This window comes from Salvelinus namaycush, chromosome 24 (assembly GCF_016432855.1).
Source record: "Salvelinus namaycush isolate Seneca chromosome 24, SaNama_1.0, whole genome shotgun sequence".
Lineage (NCBI taxonomy): Eukaryota > Metazoa > Chordata > Actinopteri > Salmoniformes > Salmonidae > Salvelinus > Salvelinus namaycush.
In genome coordinates this window covers 27651089-27672452 of record NC_052330.1, presented here as the reverse complement: position 1 = coordinate 27672452, position 21364 = coordinate 27651089, and the positions used below count along the sequence as shown (strand labels likewise).

The 21364-nt window shown below is 44.9% G+C and overlaps 1 protein-coding gene across 2 annotated transcripts in view; it reads right to left on the bottom strand.

Annotated features, from left to right (window-relative positions):
* LOC120019534 (synaptosomal-associated protein 25-A-like) overlaps positions 1-21364 on the bottom strand; it is a 45313-nt gene that overhangs the window by 4922 nt on the left and 19027 nt on the right. Inside the window, exons 4-6 of one of the 2 annotated variants that reach the window (XM_038962831.1) lie at positions 18788-18836; positions 14609-14726; positions 8575-8694 (exon numbers count right to left, since the gene is read on the bottom strand). In XM_038962831.1, the coding sequence (XP_038818759.1) occupies positions 8575-8694; positions 14609-14726; positions 18788-18836 (287 nt within the window). Of the gene's footprint in view, positions 1-8574; positions 8695-14608; positions 14727-14914; positions 15033-18787; positions 18837-21364 lie in introns of both variants that reach the window. The other variant, XM_038962832.1, reaches the window with a different exon arrangement.

Sequence of the window (21364 nt, the reverse complement as noted above, 5' to 3'; positions counted from 1 at the left end):
CCTACAGCTCCCTCAACTCTATCTAACAGGATATCCCTGGTCCCTACAGCTCCCTCAACTCTATATAACAGGATATCACTGGTCCCTACAGCTCCCTCAACTATATAACAGGATATCCCTGGTCCCTACAGCTCCCTCAACTCTATATAACAGGATATCCCTGGTCCCCACAGCTCCCTCAACTCTATCTAACAGGATATCCATGGTCCCTACAGCTCCCTCAACTCTATCTAACAGGATATCCCTGGTCCCTACAGCTCCCTCAACTCTATCTAACAGGATATCCCTGGTCCCTACAGCTCCCTCAACTCTATCTAACAGGATATCCCTGGTCCCTACAGCTCGCTCAACTCTATCTAACAGGATATCCCTGGTCCCTACAGCTCCCTCAACTCTATCTAACAGGATATCCCTAGTCCTTACAGCTCCCTGAACTCTATATAACAGGATATCCCTGGTCCCTACAGCTTCCTCAACTCTATCTAACAGGATATCCCTGGTCCCTACAGCTCCCTCAACTCTATCTAACAGGATATCCCTAGTCCCTACAGCTCCCTCAACTCTATATAACAGGATATCCCTGGTCCCTACAGCTCCCTCAACTCTATCTAACAGGATATCCCTAGTCCCTACAGCTCCCTCAATTCTATCTTACAGGATATCCCTGGTCCCTACAGCTCCCCCAACTCTATCTAACAGGATATCCCTAGTCCCTACAGCTCCCTCAACTCTATATAACAGGATATCCCTAGTCCCTACAGCTCCCTCAACTCTATATAACAGGATATCCCTAGTCCCTACAGCTCCCTCAACTCTATATAACAGGATATCCCTAGTCCCTACAGCTCCCTCAACTCTATCTAACAGGATATCCCTAGTCCCTACAGCTCCCCCAACTCTATATAACAGGATATCCCTAGTCCCTACAGCTCCCTCAACTGTATCTAACAGGATATCCCTGGTCCCTACAGCTCCCTCAACTCTATCTAACAGGATATCCCTAGTCCCGACAGCTCCCTCAACTCTATCTAACAGGATATCCCTGGTCCCTACAGCTCCCTCAACTCTATCTAACAGGATATCCCTGGTCCCTACAGCTCCCTCAACTCTATCTAACAGGATATCCCTAGTCCCTACAGCTCCCTCAACTCTATATAACAGGATATCCCTAGTCCCTACAGCTCCCTCAACTCTATATAACAGGATATCCCTAGTCCCTACAGCTCCCTCAACTATATCTAACAGGATATCCCTGGTCTCTACAGCTCCCTCAACTCTATCTAACAGGATATCCCTGGTCCCTACAGCTCCCTCAACTCTATCTAACAGGATATCCCTGGTCCCTACAGCTCCCTCAACTCAATCTAACAGGATATCCCTAGTCCCTACAGCTCCCCAACTCTATATAACAGGATATCCCTGGTCCCTACAGCTCCCCAACTCTATCTAACAGGATATCCCTGGTCCCTACAGCTCCCTCAACTCTATCTAACAGGATATCCCTGGTCCCTACAGCTCCCTCAACTCTATCTAACAGGATATCCCTGGTCCCTACAGCTCCCTCAACTCTATCTAACAGGATATCCCTAGTCCCTACAGCTCCCTCAACTCTATATAACAGGATATCCCTAGTCCCTACAGCTCCCTCAACTCTATATAACAGGATATCCCTGGTCCCTACAGCTCCCTCAACTCTATCTAACAGGATATCCCTGGTCTCTACAGCTCCCTCAACTCTATCTAACAGGATATCCCTGGTCCCTACAGCTCCCTCAACTCTATCTAACAGGATATCCCTGGTCCCTACAGCTCCCTCAACTCAATCTAACAGGATATCCCTAGTCCCTACAGCAACCCAACTCTATATAACAGGATATCCCTGGTCCCTACAGCTCCCCAACTCTATCTAACAGGATATCCCTGGTCCCTACAGCTCCCTCAACTCTATCTAACAGGATATTCCTGGTCCCTACAGCTCCCTCAACTGTATCTAACAGGATATCCCTGGTCCCTACAGCTCCCTCAACTCTATATAACAGGATATCCCTGGTCCCTACAGCTCCCTCAACTCTATCTAACAGGATATCCCTGGTCCCTACAGCTCCCCAACTCTATATAACAGGATATCACTGGTCCCTACAGCTCCCTCAACTATATAACAGGATATCCCTGGTCCCTACAGCTCCCTCAACTCTATATAACAGGATATCCCTGGTCCCCACAGCTCCCTCAACTCTATCTAACAGGATATCCATGGTCCCTACAGCTCCCTCAACTCTATCTAACAGGATATCCCTGGTCCCTACAGCTCCCTCAACTCTATCTAACAGGATATCCCTGGTCCCTACAGCTCCCTCAACTCTATCTAACAGGATATCCCTGGTCCCTACAGCTCCCTCAACTCTATATAACAGGATATCCCTGGTCCCTACAGCTCCCTCAACTCTATCTAACAGGATATCCCTAGTCCTTACAGCTCCCTCAACTCTATATAACAGGATATCCCTGGTCCCTACAGCTCCCTCAACTCTATCTAACAGGATATCCCTGGTCCCTACAGCTCCCTCAACTCTATCTAACAGGATATCCCTAGTCCCTACAGCTCCCTCAACTCTATATAACAGGATATCCCTGGTCCCTACAGCTCCCTCAACTCTATCTAACAGGATATCCCTAGTCCCTACAGCTCCCTCAATTCTATCTTACAAGATATCCCTGGTCCCTACAGCTCCCCCAACTCTATCTAACAGGATATCCCTAGTCCCTACAGCTCCCTCAACTCTATATAACAGGATATCCCTAGTCCCTACAGCTCCCTCAACTCTATATAACAGGATATCCCTAGTCCCTACAGCTCCCTCAACTCTATCTAACAGGATATCCCTGGTCCCTACAGCTCCCTCAACTCTATCTAACAGGATATCCCTGGTCCCTACAGCTCCCTCAACTCTATATAACAGGATATCACTGGTCCCTACAGCTCCCTCAACTATATAACAGGATATCCCTGGTCCCTACAGCTCCCTCAACTCTATATAACAGGATATCCCTGGTCCCCTACAGCTCCCTCAACTCTATCTAACAGGATATCCCTGGTCCCTACAGCTCCCTCAACTCTATCTAACAGGATATCCCTGGTCCCTACAGCTCCCTCAACTCTATCTAACAGGATATCCCTGGTCCCTACAGCTCCCTCAACTCTATCTAACAGGATATCCCTGGTCCCTACAGCTCCCTCAACTCTATCTAACAGGATATCCCTGGTCCCTACAGCTCGCTCAACTCTATCTAACAGGATATCCCTGGTCCCTACAGCTCCCTCAACTCTATCTAACAGGATATCCCTAGTCCTTACAGCTCCCTCAACTCTATATAACAGGATATCCCTGGTCCCTACAGCTCCCTCAACTCTATCTAACAGGATATCCCTGGTCCCTACAGCTCCCTCAACTCTATCTAACAGGATATCCCTAGTCCCTACAGCTCCCCCAACTCTATCTAACAGGATATCCCTAGTCCCTACAGCTCCCTCAACTCTATATAACAGGATATCCCTAGTCCCTACAGCTCCCTCAACTCTATATAACAGGATATCCCTAGTCCCTACAGCTCCCTCAACTCTATATAACAGGATATCCCTAGTCCCTACAGCTCCCTCAACAATATCTAACAGGATATCCCTAGTCCCTACAGGTCCCCCAACTCTATATAACAGGATATCCCTAGTCCCTACAGCTCCCTCAACTGTATCTAACAGGATATCCCTGGTCCCTACAGCTCCCTCAACTCTATCTAACAGGATATCCCTAGTCCCTACAGCTCCCTCAACTCTATCTAACAGGATATCCCTAGTCCCTACAGCTCCCTCAACTCTATCTAACAGGATATCCCTGGTCCCTACAGCTCCCTCAACTCTATCTAACAGGATATCCCTGGTCCCTACAGCTCCCTCAACTCTATATAACAGGATATCACTGGTCCCTACAGCTCCCTCAACTATATAACAGGATATCCCTGGTCCCTACAGCTCCCTCAACTCTATATAACAGGATATCCCTGGTCCCCACAGCTCCCTCAACTCTATCTAACAGGATATCCATGGTCCCTACAGCTCCCTCAACTCTATCTAACAGGATATCCCTGGTCCCTACAGCTCCCTCAACTCTATCTAACAGGATATCCCTGGTCCCTACAGCTCCCTCAACTCTATCTAACAGGATATCCCTGGTCCCTACAGCTCGCTCAACTCTATCTAACAGGATATCCCTGGTCCCTACAGCTCCCTCAACTCTATCTAACAGGATATCCCTAGTCCTTACAGCTCCCTCAACTCTATATAACAGGATATCCCTGGTCCCTACAGCTCCCTCAACTCTATCTAACAGGATATCCCTGGTCCCTACAGCTCCCTCAACTCTATCTAACAGGATATCCCTAGTCCCTACAGCTCCCCCAACTCTATCTAACAGGATATCCCTAGTCCCTACAGCTCCCTCAACTCTATATAACAGGATATCCCTAGTCCCTACAGCTCCCTCAACTCTATATAACAGGATATCCCTAGTCCCTACAGCTCCCTCAACAATATCTAACAGGATATCCCTAGTCCCTACAGGTCCCCCAACTCTATATAACAGGATATCCCTAGTCCCTACAGCTCCCTCAACTGTATCTAACAGGATATCCCTGGTCCCTACAGCTCCCTCAACTCTATCTAACAGGATATCCCTAGTCCCTACAGCTCCCTCAACTCTATCTAACAGGATATCCCTGGTCCCTACAGCGCCCTCAACTCTATCTAACAGGATATCCCTGGTCCCTACAGCTCCCTCAACTCTATCTAACAGGATATCCCTAGTCCCTACAGCTCCCTCAATTCTATCTTACAAGATATCCCTGGTCCCTACAGCTCCCCCAACTCTATCTAACAGGATATCCCTAGTCCCTACAGCTCCCTCAACTCTATATAACAGGATATCCCTAGTCCCTACAGCTCCCTCAACTCTATATAACAGGATATCCCTAGTCCCTACAGCTCCCTCAGCTCTATCTAACAGGATATCCCTGGTCCCTACAGCTCCCTCAACTCTATCTAACAGGATATCCCTGGTCCCTACAGCTCCCTCAACTCTATATAACAGGATATCACTGGTCCCTACAGCTCCCTCAACTATATAACAGGATATCCCTGGTCCCTACAGCTCCCTCAACTCTATATAACAGGATATCCCTGGTCCCCACAGCTCCCTCAACTCTATCTAACAGGATATCCATGGTCCCTACAGCTCCCTCAACTCTATCTAACAGGATATCCCTGGTCCCTACAGCTCCCTCAACTCTATCTAACAGGATATCCCTGGTCCCTACAGCTCCCTCAACTCTATCTAACAGGATATCCCTGGTCCCTACAGCTCGCTCAACTCTATCTAACAGGATATCCCTGGTCCCTACAGCTCCCTCAACTCTATCTAACAGGATATCCCTAGTCCTTACAGCTCCCTCAACTCTATATAACAGGATATCCCTGGTCCCTACAGCTCCCTCAACTCTATCTAACAGGATATCCCTGGTCCCTACAGCTCCCTCAACTCTATCTAACAGGATATCCCTAGTCCCTACAGCTCCCCCAACTCTATCTAACAGGATATCCCTAGTCCCTACAGCTCCCTCAACTCTATATAACAGGATATCCCTAGTCCCTACAGCTCCCTCAACTCTATATAACAGGATATCCCTAGTCCCTACAGCTCCCTCAACTCTATATAACAGGATATCCCTAGTCCCTACAGCTCCCTCAACAATATCTAACAGGATATCCCTAGTCCCTACAGGTCCCCCAACTCTATATAACAGGATATCCCTAGTCCCTACAGCTCCCTCAACTGTATCTAACAGGATATCCCTGGTCCCTACAGCTCCCTCAACTCTATCTAACAGGATATCCCTAGTCCCTACAGCTCCCTCAACTCTATCTAACAGGATATCCCTAGTCCCTACAGCTCCCTCAACTCTATCTAACAGGATATCCCTGGTCCCTACAGCTCCCTCAACTCTATCTAACAGGATATCCCTGGTCCCTACAGCTCCCTCAACTCTATATAACAGGATATCACTGGTCCCTACAGCTCCCTCAACTATATAACAGGATATCCCTGGTCCCTACAGCTCCCTCAACTCTATATAACAGGATATCCCTGGTCCCCACAGCTCCCTCAACTCTATCTAACAGGATATCCATGGTCCCTACAGCTCCCTCAACTCTATCTAACAGGATATCCCTGGTCCCTACAGCTCCCTCAACTCTATCTAACAGGATATCCCTGGTCCCTACAGCTCCCTCAACTCTATCTAACAGGATATCCCTGGTCCCTACAGCTCGCTCAACTCTATCTAACAGGATATCCCTGGTCCCTACAGCTCCCTCAACTCTATCTAACAGGATATCCCTAGTCCTTACAGCTCCCTCAACTCTATATAACAGGATATCCCTGGTCCCTACAGCTCCCTCAACTCTATCTAACAGGATATCCCTGGTCCCTACAGCTCCCTCAACTCTATCTAACAGGATATCCCTAGTCCCTACAGCTCCCCCAACTCTATCTAACAGGATATCCCTAGTCCCTACAGCTCCCTCAACTCTATATAACAGGATATCCCTAGTCCCCACAGCTCCCTCAACTCTATATAACAGGATATCCCTAGTCCCTACAGCTCCCTCAACAATATCTAACAGGATATCCCTAGTCCCTACAGGTCCCCCAACTCTATATAACAGGATATCCCTAGTCCCTACAGCTCCCTCAACTGTATCTAACAGGATATCCCTGGTCCCTACAGCTCCCTCAACTCTATCTAACAGGATATCCCTAGTCCCTACAGCTCCCTCAACTCTATCTAACAGGATATCCCTGGTCCCTACAGCTCCCTCAACTCTATCTAACAGGATATCCCTGGTCCCTACAGCTCCCTCAACTCTATCTAACAGGATATCCCTAGTCCCTACAGCTCCCTCAACTCTATATAACAGGATATCCCTAGTCCCTACAGCTCCCTCAACTCTATATAACAGGATATCCCTGGTCCCTACAGCTCCCTCAACTCTATCTAACAGGATATCCCTGGTCTCTACAGCTCCCTCAACTCTATCTAACAGGATATCCCTGGTCCCTACAGCTCCCTCAACTCTATCTAACAGGATATCCCTGGTCCCTACAGCTCCCTCAACTCTATCTAACAGGATATCCCTAGTCCCTACAGCTCCCCAACTCTATATAACAGGATATCCCTGGTCCCTACAGCTCCCCAACTCTATCTAACAGGATATCCCTGGTCCCTACAGCTCCCTCAACTCTATATAACAGGATATCCCTGGTCCCTACAGCTCCCCAACTCTATCTAACAGGATATCCCTTGTCCCTACAGCTCCCTCAACTCTATATAACAGGATATACCTGGTCCCTACAGCTCCCCAACTCTATCTAACAGGATATCCCTGGTCCCTACAGCTCCCTCAACTCTATATAACAGGATATCCCTGGTCCCTACAGCTCCCCAACTCTATCTAACAGGATGTCCCTGGTCCCTACAGCTCCCTCAACTGTATATAACAGGATATCCCTGGTCCCTACAGCTCCCTCAACTCTATCTAACAGGATGTCCCTGGTCCCTACAGCTCCCTCAACTCTATCTAACAGTATATCCCTGGTCCCTACAGCTCCCTCAACTCTATCTAACAGGATATCCCTGGTCCCTACAGCTCCCTCAACTCTATCTAACAGGATATCCCTGGTCCCTACAGCTCCCTCAACTCTATCTAACAGGATATCCCTGGTCCCTACAGCTCTCTCAACTCTATATAACAGGATATCCCTGGTCCCTACAGCTCCCTCAACTCTATCTAACAGGATATCCCTGGTCCCTACAGCTCCCTCAACTCTATCTAACAGGATATCCCTGGTCCCTACAGCTCCCCCAACTCTATCTAACAGGATATCCCTGGTCCCTACAGCTCCCCCAACTCTATCTAACAGGATATCCCTGGTCACTACAGCTCCCTCAACTCTATCTAACAGGATATTCCTGGTCCCTACAGCTCCCCCAACTCTATCTAACAGGATATCCCTGGTCCCTACAGCTCCCCCAACTCTATCTAACAGGATATCCCTGGTCACTACAGCTCCCTCAACTCTATCTAACAGGATATCCCTGGTCCCTACAGCTCCCTCAACTCTATCTAACAGGATATCCCTGGTCACTACAGCTCCCTCAACTCTATATAACAGGATATCCCTGGTCCCTACAGCTCCCCCAACTCTATCTAACAGGATATCCCTGGTCACTACAGCTCCCTCAACTCTATATAACAGGATATCACTGGTCCCTACAGCTCCCTCAACTCTATATAACAGGATATCCCTGGTCCCTACAGCTCCCTCAACTCTATCTAACAGGATATCCCTGGTCCCTACAGCTCCCTCAACTCTATCTAACAGGATATCCCTGGTCCCTACATCAACAACCCACTGGTTCCTCCACGTCACCCCCCCACCACCCCCCAACCCTAACCCCCCTCACCTGCGGATGAATCCTCCACTGATGGCCATCTGTTCGCGTTCGTCCACCACGCGGGCAGGCTGGCTGGCCACCACTCCATCCTGGTTGTTCCCCCAAGCCTTGCTGCCTCCACTCTTCATCCTGCAGTGGACCGAGGAAGAGGAGGGTGAGGCTTAACCACTGCTAGATATCATCTATCAGGTGTAACTGTAGCATCATGCATCGATCCGTCACATAGAAATATGAGAAATAGGTCGAAGACTAGAGACTAACCAAGCAAAGCAGAGAGAGCAGGCATGGGTTTGGTCATTCCATCATTCTCTAATTGTATCATCATTAGTGTGATGCGATGTTATATCTCCTAGGTATATAACATACTGTACTGTCTTAAGGCATAAGGTATGCTGAGACACATGCCTTTTCCCAGCTGAAAGATGTGACATTAGTATTTACATGCATTTTGTAAACAACAGTTAGGATTACTCACTTTGTGCCACCCTCCCCCACCCGCCCCAAAGCATTCCTTCATATTGAAATGTCCCCCCCACCTCCCCCCTCACAAAGGTATATCCTAGGTTGCATCTGAAATGGCACCCTATTCCCTACACACATCCAGCATTGGGAATAGGGTGCCATCTGAGACACAGCCTCAGTGTGACTATACGTGACAGAGAACAGAGACACAAGGCTTTGGCAGACAGACAACACTGAGAAACAGGACTGGACTGCCACATCGTTGGGGACAGGTGTGAAGAACTGCAAAAGAAAACAAACTGGAGGGACGTAACAGAATGTAACACCCTACTGTAGAGTATGCTTCTTTTTCAACATCAAGTGTCTTGTTCAGGTTGTAAATCTCGTAATGACGGAAACTACATAGACTTAAGGTCGATCAGTGAAAGTTATCCGGCTCAGTCAGAAGATGAGATCTTTGACAAAACGTAGGCTTCCTCGATTTCGGTTTCGCGACTCGGTACCGGTACCACCTGTATATACACTCGTCATTGTTATTTTATTGTTACTCTTTAAAAAATTTTTTTTTTACTAATTTTATTTAGTAAATATTTTTCTTAAAACTGCATTGTTGGTTAAGGGCTTGTAAGTAAGCATTTCACGGTAAGGTCTACCTACACCTGTTGTATTCAGCGCGTGTGACAAATAAAATTTGATTTGATTTTGATTCAGGGAATAAATATTATTTATGCAATACCTTTTAGCGCCTCGAGTGTGAGAAATACGCTTTATAAATATATATATACATTATTAGAAGTATATAGCAGTGGATCTAACAAATACTGCGAGGTAAACAAGATGAATTGAAGACTAATTATATAGCTGTATCTAGATTTTCTATGTACTCTGTCTGACAGAGATCTAACCATGACAAGTGTCAAAGGAGGCCCTGGGTGAGTCTATGCTTCAGGCTCCGTCTAATGAGTCTATTAGTACACTGCAGTTGTTAAGATGGTAACAATCATCACAAAAGATCTGTCTGTGTGAAATGTATGATATACTGTATCTAGTAGGCAATTATTTAAAATGTTCTCTGCTTCATAACATTCAACATGGAACATGAGAGAACCCTGAGCTATCGTTTTTATATTTACCTGTGTTTTTCTTTTCATTTCATTTCTTTCCCTAAAACCATGTCTGTCTGTCCTCAGTCTGAAACCATGTCTGTCTGTCCTCAGTCTGAAACCATGTCTGTCTGTCCTCAGTCTGAAACCAAATGGCTGAATTGATTTAATGCCTTTCTGTAACCTTGGAGCGTGGGGACAGTAGATATTTCCTTTCTGTAACCTTGGAGCTTGGGGACAGTAGATATTTCCTTTCTGTAACCTTGGAGCTTGGGGACAGTAGATATTTCCTTTCTGTAACCTTGGAGCGTGGGGACAGTAGATATTTCCTTTCTATAACCTTGGAGCTTGGGGACAGTAGATATTTCCTTTCTGTAACCTTGGAGCGTGGGGACAGTAGATATTTCCTTTCTGTAACCTTGGAGCTTGGGGACAGTAGATATTTCCTTTCTGTAACCCTGGAGCTTGGGGACAGTAGATATTTCCTTTCTGTAACCTTGGAGCTTGGGGACAGTAGATATTTCCTTTCTGTAACCCTGGAGCTTGGGGACAGTAGATATTTCCTTTCTGTAACCTTGGAGCTTGGGGACAGTAGATATTTCCTTTCTGTAACCTTGGAGCGTGGGGACAGTAGATATTTCCTTTCTGTAACCCTGGAGCATGGGGACAGTAGATATTTCCTTTCTGTAACCTTGGAGCGTGGGGACAGTAGATATTTCCTTTCTGTAACCTTGGAGCTTGGGGACAGTAGATATTTCCTTTCTGTAACCTTGGAGCGTGGGGACAGTAGATATTTACTTTCTGTAACCTTGGAGCTTGGGGACAGTAGATATTTCCTTTCTGTAACCTTGGAGCTTGGGGACAGTAGATATTTACTTTCTGTAACCCTGGAGCATGGGGACAGTAGATATTTACTTTCTGTAACCTTGGAGCGTGGGGACAGTAGATATTTACTTTCTGTAACCTTGGAGCGTGGGGACAGTAGATATTTCCTTTCTGTAACCTTGGAGCTTGGGGACAGTAGATATTTCCTTTCTGTAACCTTGGAGCTTGGGGACAGTAGATATTTCCTTTCTGTAACCTTGGAGCGTGGGGACAGTAGATATTTCCTTTCTGTAACCTTGGAGCTTGGGGACAGTAGATATTTCCTTTCTGTAACCTTGGAGCGTGGGGACAGTAGATATTTCCTTTCTGTAACCTTGGAGCGTGGGGACAGTAGATATTTCCTTTCTGTAACCTTGGAGCTTGGGGACAGTAGATATTTCCTTTCTGTAACCTTGGAGCGTGGGGACAGTAGATATTTCCTTTCTGTAACCTTGGAGCGTGGGGACAGTAGATATTTCCTTTCTGTAAACTTGGAGCTTGGGGACAGTAGATATTTCCTTTCTGTAAACTTGGAGCTTGGGGACAGTAGATATTTCCTTTCTGTAAACTTGGAGCTTGGGGACAGTAGATATTTCCTTTCTGTAACCTTGGAGCGTGGGGACAGTAGATATTTCCTTTCTGTAACCTTGGAGCGCGGGGACAGTAGATATTTCCTTTCTGTAACCTTGGAGCTTGGGGACAGTAGATATTTCCTTTCTGTAACCTTGGAGCGTGGGGACAGTAGATATTTCCTTTCTGTAACCTTGGAGCTTGGGGACAATAGATATTTCCTTTCTGTAACCTTGGAGCTTGGGGACAATAGATATTTCCTTTCTGTAACCCTGGAGCGTGGGGACAGTAGATATTTCCTTTCTGTAACCTTGGAGCATGGGGACAGTAGATATTTCCTTTCTGTAACCTTGGAGCTTGGGGACAGTAGATATTTCCTTTCTGTAACATTTCTTGTTTTATCAGAGGATAGAAAAGATTGCTGATTATAAACCCTCCCACTGAGCTAGTATTTATAGAAATGGACTGGGGCGACGGTTCTCTTGGCTCTCTGACAGCGCTGACAGACCACTGTGGTAAACACACACAGTCAGACATACTGCCTGGTTAACTCTCCTCCTCTCCTCCTACATTCACCCGTCTCAATGATGTTATACAATTTGTGTTGTATATGCTACAGTTCGGTTATCACATCCTTTCCATGTGCCATGTGTATCTTTCTCGCTATATCTTTCTATCTTTCTCCTTTTATCAGCTAAAAATATGTTTTGGGTGATAAACTCCCAAGTCCCTGATGGGAGTGAATCTGTTTGGGTAACACATACTGTATAACCTCCATCAACTTACAGTATAACTGGACCTATTTGGATATTATGTAAATCAGACATGCAGACAGACCCTCATCAGGGTGAACGCTTTTGATTGACAGGCTGATAAAATATTAAATCCCAATCGTCCTACTAGTGAAGAAGCTTCATTCCATTTGATTGGATCAATTCCATTCGATTGGACCAAATCAATTTGATTGGATCAATTCCATTTGATTGAAATCAGAAAAATGACACCTACAACAGAGGTTAAATCCAGGGGTTGAGATTTCTTCTCCAGTATAGATCTAGAGAACTAGAATGTAGCCCTGGGTTTCAGTCAACCTCATATACTAAATGTTCTAGTGGCTTCCATAATAGTGGTAAATTACTACAATTATATGACAAATAACAGGAGTTCATCATGAACATCATCAACATCAGTATTTCATCATGTGTACCATTACTCTCAGTGCATTATCAGCATGCATGGCATTCAAGGGTCATGCTTTTCCTGTCATTCCAGTCAGTAGTCATTCTTGTGTTGGGTGTGTGAGAGAGAGAGAGAGAGAGAGAGAGAGAGAGAGAGAGAGAGAGAGAGAGAGAGAGAGAGAGAGAGAGAGAGAGAGAGAGAGAGAGAGAGAGAGAGAGAGAGAGAGAGAGAGAGAGAGAGAGAGAGAGAGAGAGAGAGAGAGAGAGAGAGAGAGAGAGAGAGAGAGAGAGAGAGAGAGAGAGAGAGAGAGAGAGAGAGAGAGAGAGAGAGAGCGAAAGAGAGAGAGAGAGAGAGAGAGAGCGAAAGAGAGAGAGAGAGAGAGAGCGAAAGAGAGAGAGAGAGAGAGAGAGAGAGAGAGAGAGAGAGAGAGAGAGAGAGAGAGAGAGAGAGAGAGAGAGAGAGAGAGAGAGAGAGAGAGAGAGAGAGAGAGAGAGAGAGAATGGCTCACGCATGCCATGCTGCTACTGATCTACTCTACAGACGTCAGCTTGTTTAGGTTGTCTGATGGTGTGTATTTACATGCAGATGAGGAAAATGTTAAGCAGTCTTGGAATCTTACAGTGGCTATGACAGTAATAGTAACTATAGTGGCTATGACAGTAATAGTAACTATAGTGGCCATGATAGCAATAGTAACTATAGTGGCTATGATAGTAATAGTAACTATAGTGGCTATGATAGTAGTAGTGGCTATAATGGCTATTATAGTAATAGTAACTATAGTGGCTATGATAGTAATAGTAACTATAGTGGCTATGATAGTAGTAGTGGCTATAATGGTTATTATAGTAATAGTAACTATAGTGGCTTTGATAGTCTGGCAAGAGGAGAATGGTGCTGTTCTATGGACTCTTATGTAAGCGTGCAAACGAGAAGTTTGCTTGGACGAGAAGGGTACTTGGAGAATGGTGCTTGGAGAAGGGCACTGCTAATGAGTTTTGACCTGGTCTGAGTGGAGGAGAGTTTGGTTTGCGGATGGATAGGAGTCAAGACATTTGGTGGTTGGATGTGTTCAGGGGTCATAGAATGTCCTGTCTAGCATTACTAGTTAGGGACAGTAAGTGTTTGGACATTTTGTGGGCAGTAATCAGCTTGGCTATTATGCTGCTGAGGGGAACTCGGATACTCTCTACATACTGTATAGGCTAACAGTGCATTGTTGTTAACAACCTCCATGCACTGATCTGACACCCTGGTTCAGCGTAGGCTGTGACAGATGGGCCTGTGGGGAGCTCCTGAGCCGAGCCTGCGGATGGCGCAAAGGATTCTGGGATATGTCTGGAGGCCTGCCCGGAGGATCACTAGAGCGAGACCCATGAGGACCTGAGGCTCCTGTCAGTCACTTTGTGTGTGTGTGTGTGTGTGTGTGTGTGTGTGTGTGTGTGTGTGTGTGTGTGTGTGTGTGTGTGTATGTGTGTGTGTGTGTGTGTGTGTGTGTGTGTGTGTGTGTGTGTGTGTGTGTGTGTGTGTGTGTGTGTGTGTGTGTGTGTGTACAGCATGCGTGCGAGACAACATATCTTGTGTGTATGTGTGTGTGTGTGCGAGACAACATGTCTTGTGTGTATGTGTGTGTGTGTGCGAGACAACATGTCTTGTGTGGATGTGTGTGTGTGCCTGTCTTATGCCGTCATGGCCTCCTTGGTTCAGGCTGAGTCATTGAGCGTGGAGGTAAGAGGTCAGAGGTTAGAGGTTAGAGGGGAGGAGTCAGTCTGGTTAGAGCTGGAGAAGACTAGCGCACTACTGACCACTATGACGCCACTTGTACCCTGGTTTTAATGGCAGGCAGGCAGGCAGGCAGCACCTACTTGTTACAAGGACAGGAGCAAAGACCACAGAATGCTCCTAGATCGTTCAAATTCTTTTCTGCATCCTTCATGTCCTTATTGATTTGGTCCATTCCCTCCTCGATGCGCTCCATTTGCTCTGATTAAACACAAGTAATTTATCCCCCACAGAACGAAGCACGTGAGAAGAAAAGGAAACAAAAGAAAGAAAGGAGGAGAGAAGACAAAGAGAAGACAACAGATTCAGACAGTCACTGTGACGAAAGGAAAAGAACTGGACGCCACCACATAGTGAAGAACCTTTGGGCTCGTTGGGTCAGTACCTACTTGTTACAGGGACATATGAAAAGGCCACAGCATTTCCCTAAATCTTTTAAACTTTTCTCGGCCTCCTTCATGTCTTGGTTAATATGGTTCATGCCATCTTCAACACGATCCAGTTGTTCTGGTCAGGACAAAGGGATGACAGCAGTGGAATGAATTTTATTGACTATGACAGAAATATATGAGTCAGGAGGAGCATTGAGCTGTGTGTGAGTTTCTATTGAGAGCATCAGTACACTGGTATAACATGAGCTGGATCTTCAGAGTACTGGGGACTGATTCAAGTCATGACTGAGACACTCCGTTTCCATACATCATTTTTATATACTCATTTCATTTTACGTACACAAAAGCACCTATTTATTTGTATTACAGAAACTTTAATTTATTTACTTGAATGTACATACTATTTTTATTTGGGATGGAAGTGGATGTTTGTTGTCAAATGTTCATGTTTGAAAAGGACCTTCTTATTTAAGTCTTTTAGTGTTGGAAGTTATGTGAAATAAATATTAGTGGTTTAAATTGAAAATCTAAAGATATAACCCTTCACAACGTTCGCCATGGTTGTAGCTTCATGGAAACTTAGGGCAAATCTGAAATCCTACCGATTCTACCCTACAGTATCCTTCCCCTAGGAAATTCTGTATGCCGTTCATGGGCAGTGGGGTCTGGACCTGGTGAAGGTAGCTGGGTGGGTCCTATTGATGTGGTGTGGGGCAGGGTTGGGTTGGGTTGGGGTAAATTCCATTGTCAATTCAGCAGAAAGTTCATAATGAATGGAAAATTGACAACATTGTCTATGAGGATTTTTTTACTCATTAATTTAATTTCAGTTTTATTTAAATCAAATTGTCATTAAATTAATGCATTTTCAATTTAATTATCTGCAGTAAATTTATTGAAAATGGAATTGACCACAGCCCTGGTGTGGGAGGGGTGCCCCCCAGGTAGGTGGGTGCATGGACAACTCCGGGGTCGTGGTTTAGGAGACTGCGTAGGAATTACGTGCAGTATGTGTTATAGTGAGATGAGGTTGGAAGGTAGAGTAGAGAACGTCAGGAATACAGTCAAGGCTAAGCCCATTGACACTGTCCACCTTTGTAAAATCCCTGGCATGCTTTTGTACTGTACCAACAACTTAGTCATGTGACCTTTACTTAAACAGAGGAGAAGAAGAACGTAAAATGGAAATAATACATTTATTTGCCAGTGGAACATTACCCGACCCTACATTTTCCATCCAATTTTCTTTGTTATTTAACTTTGTGATTAATTCAAACCTTGTGCACTGCATCAGCCTCAGGCTTCTCCAATACAACACCATCAATAAGCGGAGGTCAGAGGGCAGCTAGCCAGGCTTAGAGACACCTCAGCAACTAGCGAGCCGTCCAAATGGGCTTTGTGGAGGCAACCCTGGAGCAGGTTGACGCTTATTGTCATGAGTCTTGTCCTTGAGGCAGAACTACACGATTTCCACTAGATGTGCCAGCTGCAAAGTCAAAATTGTCTATATTATAAAAATGCATGATTTTGTTGTGCTTTTTGGACTTAATTTAAAGTTAGGGTTAGGCATTATGGTTAGCAGTGGGGTTAAGGTTAGGGTGATGTTTATGTTCCAGCTAGTGACCACTCTGCAGAGCTGCCTCCAGAACAAGATTCATGATTTAAAAACGCTTCCCTGTAACCCTGGATGGATGGATTGCAGAAGGGGAGAGATAAGTTGATAGAGGGATGACAAAGATATAGAGGGATGACAGGGATATAGAGGGATGATAGAGATACGGAGTGATGACAGAGATATAGAGGGATGACATAGATATAGAGGGATGGTAGAGATATAGAGGGATGGTAGAGATATAGAGGGATGACAGAGATATAGAGGGTTGATAGAGATATAGAGGGATGGTAGAGATATAGAGGGATGACAGAGATATAGAGGGATGACAGAGATATAGAGGGTTGATAGAGATATAGAGGGATGGTAGAGATATAGAGGGATGACAAAGATATAGAGGGATGATATAGATATGGAGGGGTGATAGAGATATGGAGGGATGATAAAGATATGGAGGGATGATAAAGATATGGAGGGATGGTAAAGATATGGAGGGATGATAGTGATATGGAGGTATGATAAAGATATGGAGGGATGATAAAGATATGGAGGGATGATACAGATATGGAGGGATGATAAAGATATGGAGGGATGATACAGATATGAAGGGATGATAAAGACATGGAGGGATGACAGAGATATGGAGGGATGATTAAGATTTGGAGGGATGATAAAGATATGGAGGGATGATAAAGATATGGAGGGATGATTGAGATATGAAGGGATGATAAAGGAATGAGCAGATTACAGTGAGTCTGTAATTAAGGACCTCGGTCGTGGGCTTTCCCCATTAGGATCTGATCACAGCAGTCGAACCGGCCAATCAGAAGGCTAGATTGAGGCTAATGCCTTCCGGCAGGACAAATATGTCCTCTGGTCAATCCAAGCACAACAAACCAGTGGTAATGCCAATAACCCACTACGCACACACTGGTTGAATCCACGTTGTTTCCAAGTCATTTCAATTAAATTACGTTTAACCAACGTGGAATTGATGTCTGTGCCCAGTGGGAAGGTTCAACTGAACCAGGGTTTAGGCCATGTTATTAGTTTCTCTATATAACATTTGTTATTGGTCACTATCAGGTGTAAATCATGTGTGCATTCTTCGTCTGCTTTATAGAGTAACAAGACTTTAAGGAATATGGCTAGCACAGTAGTCCTTTAGTGGAGTACAGTGTTAAACACGTTGACTTGTCCTGTTTGTTTCTGTGTGGCTACGTCTGTTCATGACATGCCATAATACAGTGCATTCACAAACTGCATTTAACCAGGGATGATACAAAAGTGTGTTCAATTGTTAGTGTGTAAATCCATGGAAGAATGAGAATGAATTTTGTCGTTAAATCGATCCTTGATTTACTTCCCCAACTCTGAGACAGAACCGGTTTTATCACTACACCTTTGACACGTTGGCCTACTGTTCGGTTGGTGGCCTTTTAGGGACAAACCTCCATGACTGGAAGAATTCACCCAAATTATGGATAAGTGGGCTTCTCCAATTCAACTTTTGGCACAGAAGTATAATGGAGACTTAAATATAGTAAATAAAGGGTGGTTGTTGCGGTGTTTGGCCTGAGAATGTTTTGAGGTATACTTGTCGTCTTTGGGGTACGAAACCAGAGAAAAGCTGTTAGCGAAGCGAATGAAAAACTGTTAACGAATCCAAAGAAAACATGTTAGCAAAACCAAAGAATATAAGTTAGTGAAACTAAGGTAATTAAGTTAGCGAACCAAAGAAAATATGTTAGCACACCAAGAACAAGCAGTTAGCAAACAAAACCAAAAGTTAGAAAACGGAAAAAAAAGAGTTGTTAGTTTCTTCGTCAGGTTTCAAACTAATTGTTGACCTGCAGTGGAATTCATAATAAAGCATGCATTAGGGCAGAAATTAAAATAGATGAAAATCATTGATTCAAAGGGGTAGTTGGAGAAAACCTTAGTTATGAACTGGCATGTAATGGATAAGAGCAAGTCCACAGGAAACAATTCAACCATCAAGAATATCTACATTTGTTTGTTTACATAAACGTCTAAAAGATAACCATATGAGTTTATTCTAACTCATCCATATATCTGTCTATTTCAATGTACAAAGCACTTGAAAATAACTCAAGTTGAAATATACGGTAGAATCTGTCGTTCTAGCTAACTACTTCAAAACATGCACTGTTATGTTATTCATAGCGAAACATCAGTTACAAGGCTGGGAACGTCGTCCCATTGGGTTTCCCTTCCGGAAGACATCCAACACTTACCTCCTTGCTCGTCCAGCATAACCAAGGTCCTGATACCAGCATCTTTACTCTACTCCCCAATAACCACCGCGGAGAGAGGTGAAGAAGGAAGGGATGAATGGAAGGAAATAAAGAGAAAGAGAGAGGTCAGATCACAAAGGGTGGACATGGACGCCTTATAGAATACACATTAGAGTGCAAATGCAACATGATTGGAAAACAGGAAGAGACCATCAGAATAAAACCCACCTCAAGCCTTAGACAAAGTTAGACCAAGGTCTTGCCATTTGCTCAACTTAAAATCTCTCAAGAAACAGTAACATTGTCCGAATCGTGACAGCCTGAGAATATTTGCATATTCTAACCGTTTCTGGTGTGATTTTAAACTGGATTGGCCAACCTGTGTGTCTTTGACTTGCTGTAATGGTTAGCGCTTCGGGTTTTAATGCGCTTTGGGTTTTAATGTTGTAGGTGTTTATGTTTAAAAATGTAGATATTGAGGGAAAGTGGCGTCGCCTGTTACCCTCCTGTGAGAGGAAGTGGGGTAGTATTGATCAGGTTCAGAGGTTATAAGCCAGGGAACATTAACCCTTTGTTTGGTATGACACATTATAAATAGCTGACATTCAAAGACGATTGATAAAAAATATCCTAAATGAAAAGCTTTACATCAGATTGAAAGTTGATAATAATGCCAAAATCGGGCTTTATGCCTATTTACGATGCAGGCACCATCTTTTCTCTTACAGCAGACTGTACACTGCTATTCTATATCTGTGTAAGATCATTTCACCAATCCCAGCAGTGGATTACAGTACACTTGGAGACCTTGGGGTTCTGAAACTACATGAATAGCCAGCCCAAACCACTCTCCGCAGGGTCGGTAGAAAACTACATGAATAGCCAGCCCAAACCACTCTCCGCAGGGTCGGTAGAAAACTACATGAATAGCCAGCCCAAACCACTCTCCGCAGGGTCGGTAGAAAACTACATGAATAGCCAGCCCAAACCACTCTCCTCAGGGTCGGTAGAAAACTACATGAATAGCCAGCCCAAACCACTCTCCGCAGGGTCGGTAGAAAACTACATGAATAGCCAGCCCAAACCACTCTCCGCAGGGTCGGTAGAAAACTACATGAATAGCCAGCCCAAACCACTCTCCGCAGGGTCGGTAGAAAACTACATGAATAGCCAGCCCAAACCACTCTCTGCAGGGTCGGTTTTCAGGGATACAGTATTTTCAACCTAACATCCATTTCCCCTGAAAAACGGGTGTGGGACTCTGTTCAGGCATCTTTTTACACCTGCTATGTTAGGTTAGCCAACGCTATCCATATTAGTAATTGATTGGCTTTAGATACAGATACAGTATGGACCTCTGACCAGTGTGCAATGTGGCTAACAAAACAAAACTCTCCTGATATCATGGAGACTTTTACAGTTCCTGGCTGACTAATAAACATGGAACCTGGTGTGGAGCATAGGCAGCATAAATAAGACACCCTGCCTCTCCTGGCTCTCATTCCTGCCTCCTCAGCAGTTTACAAGGATGAGAGCATCAAAGTTTGGGGCAAGGGGGGAGCAATAAGCCACAACTGCAGTGTATAAATTATTCTGTAATTTAGCATTCCACTTCCCAGAGAAATCCCAAGTTAGTTAATATGACTCCCAGGGGAGTCTTCTTGGCACAATCGAATACGATCCCCATAGTGCACTGCACTGAACCCCTCATCTAGGCTCAGCTTGACTCGATACTATCACCTTATGCAAACCGTATGGATGGAAATGGATACACCTGGATTCCATCATTATGTATTTGGAAATGCAGATCCATTTTTGTTTGCATGAAAAAGAGAATTTGCTCACCTAAATCTTATGACAACAGAGAGAGAGATAATCACTTTAATCAAATAGAATCTGTGTTCTGGACCTGTGGGGTGATACACTCTTATCGCTAATCATCTGATTAATCATCGCAGTCTAACTGTCCCTCTCTTCCTCTCTTGCTCCCTCTTTCCATTATCCTCCATTTTCTCTTTTGTCAGACAGTCCCTCCCTCTATCTTCACTGACACTTGTCTGTTTGTCACGTCCGAGGTGCTGTTATTCCTCCCTCCCTCCCTCCCTCCCTCCCTCCCTCCCTCCCTCCCTCCCTCCCTCCCTCCAGTGATGACAGGGTGGTGCTGTGCTGTGCTATTCGGTGAGATATATGAACTGATGATCAATATGACCTTGAGATATGCAGCACAAGGCTGTCATCAGAGACCTGTTCTCTCCCTCCCTCTCTATCCCTCTCTCTCTCTCTTCTGATCTCTCTCTCTCGCTCTCTCTCCTGATCTCTCTCTCCCTCTCTCTCTCTCTCTCTAGCTCCTCTGATCTCTCTCTCATCTCCACTCTTCTTACCAAGATAACATTTCAAAACTCTCAACAGTGTTATTTTAACACTGTATTAGTAGGAATCATACGTGCACTGTAAAAGTTATACATTTAACACTCTCCGAGTTAAATGTGCTCCAGTGAATTTGCTGTGCCAGGCAGATCCTGGTTCTGTACATGCACGAACACACAGTGCATGTCTTACCCATGTCAATACCTCGCA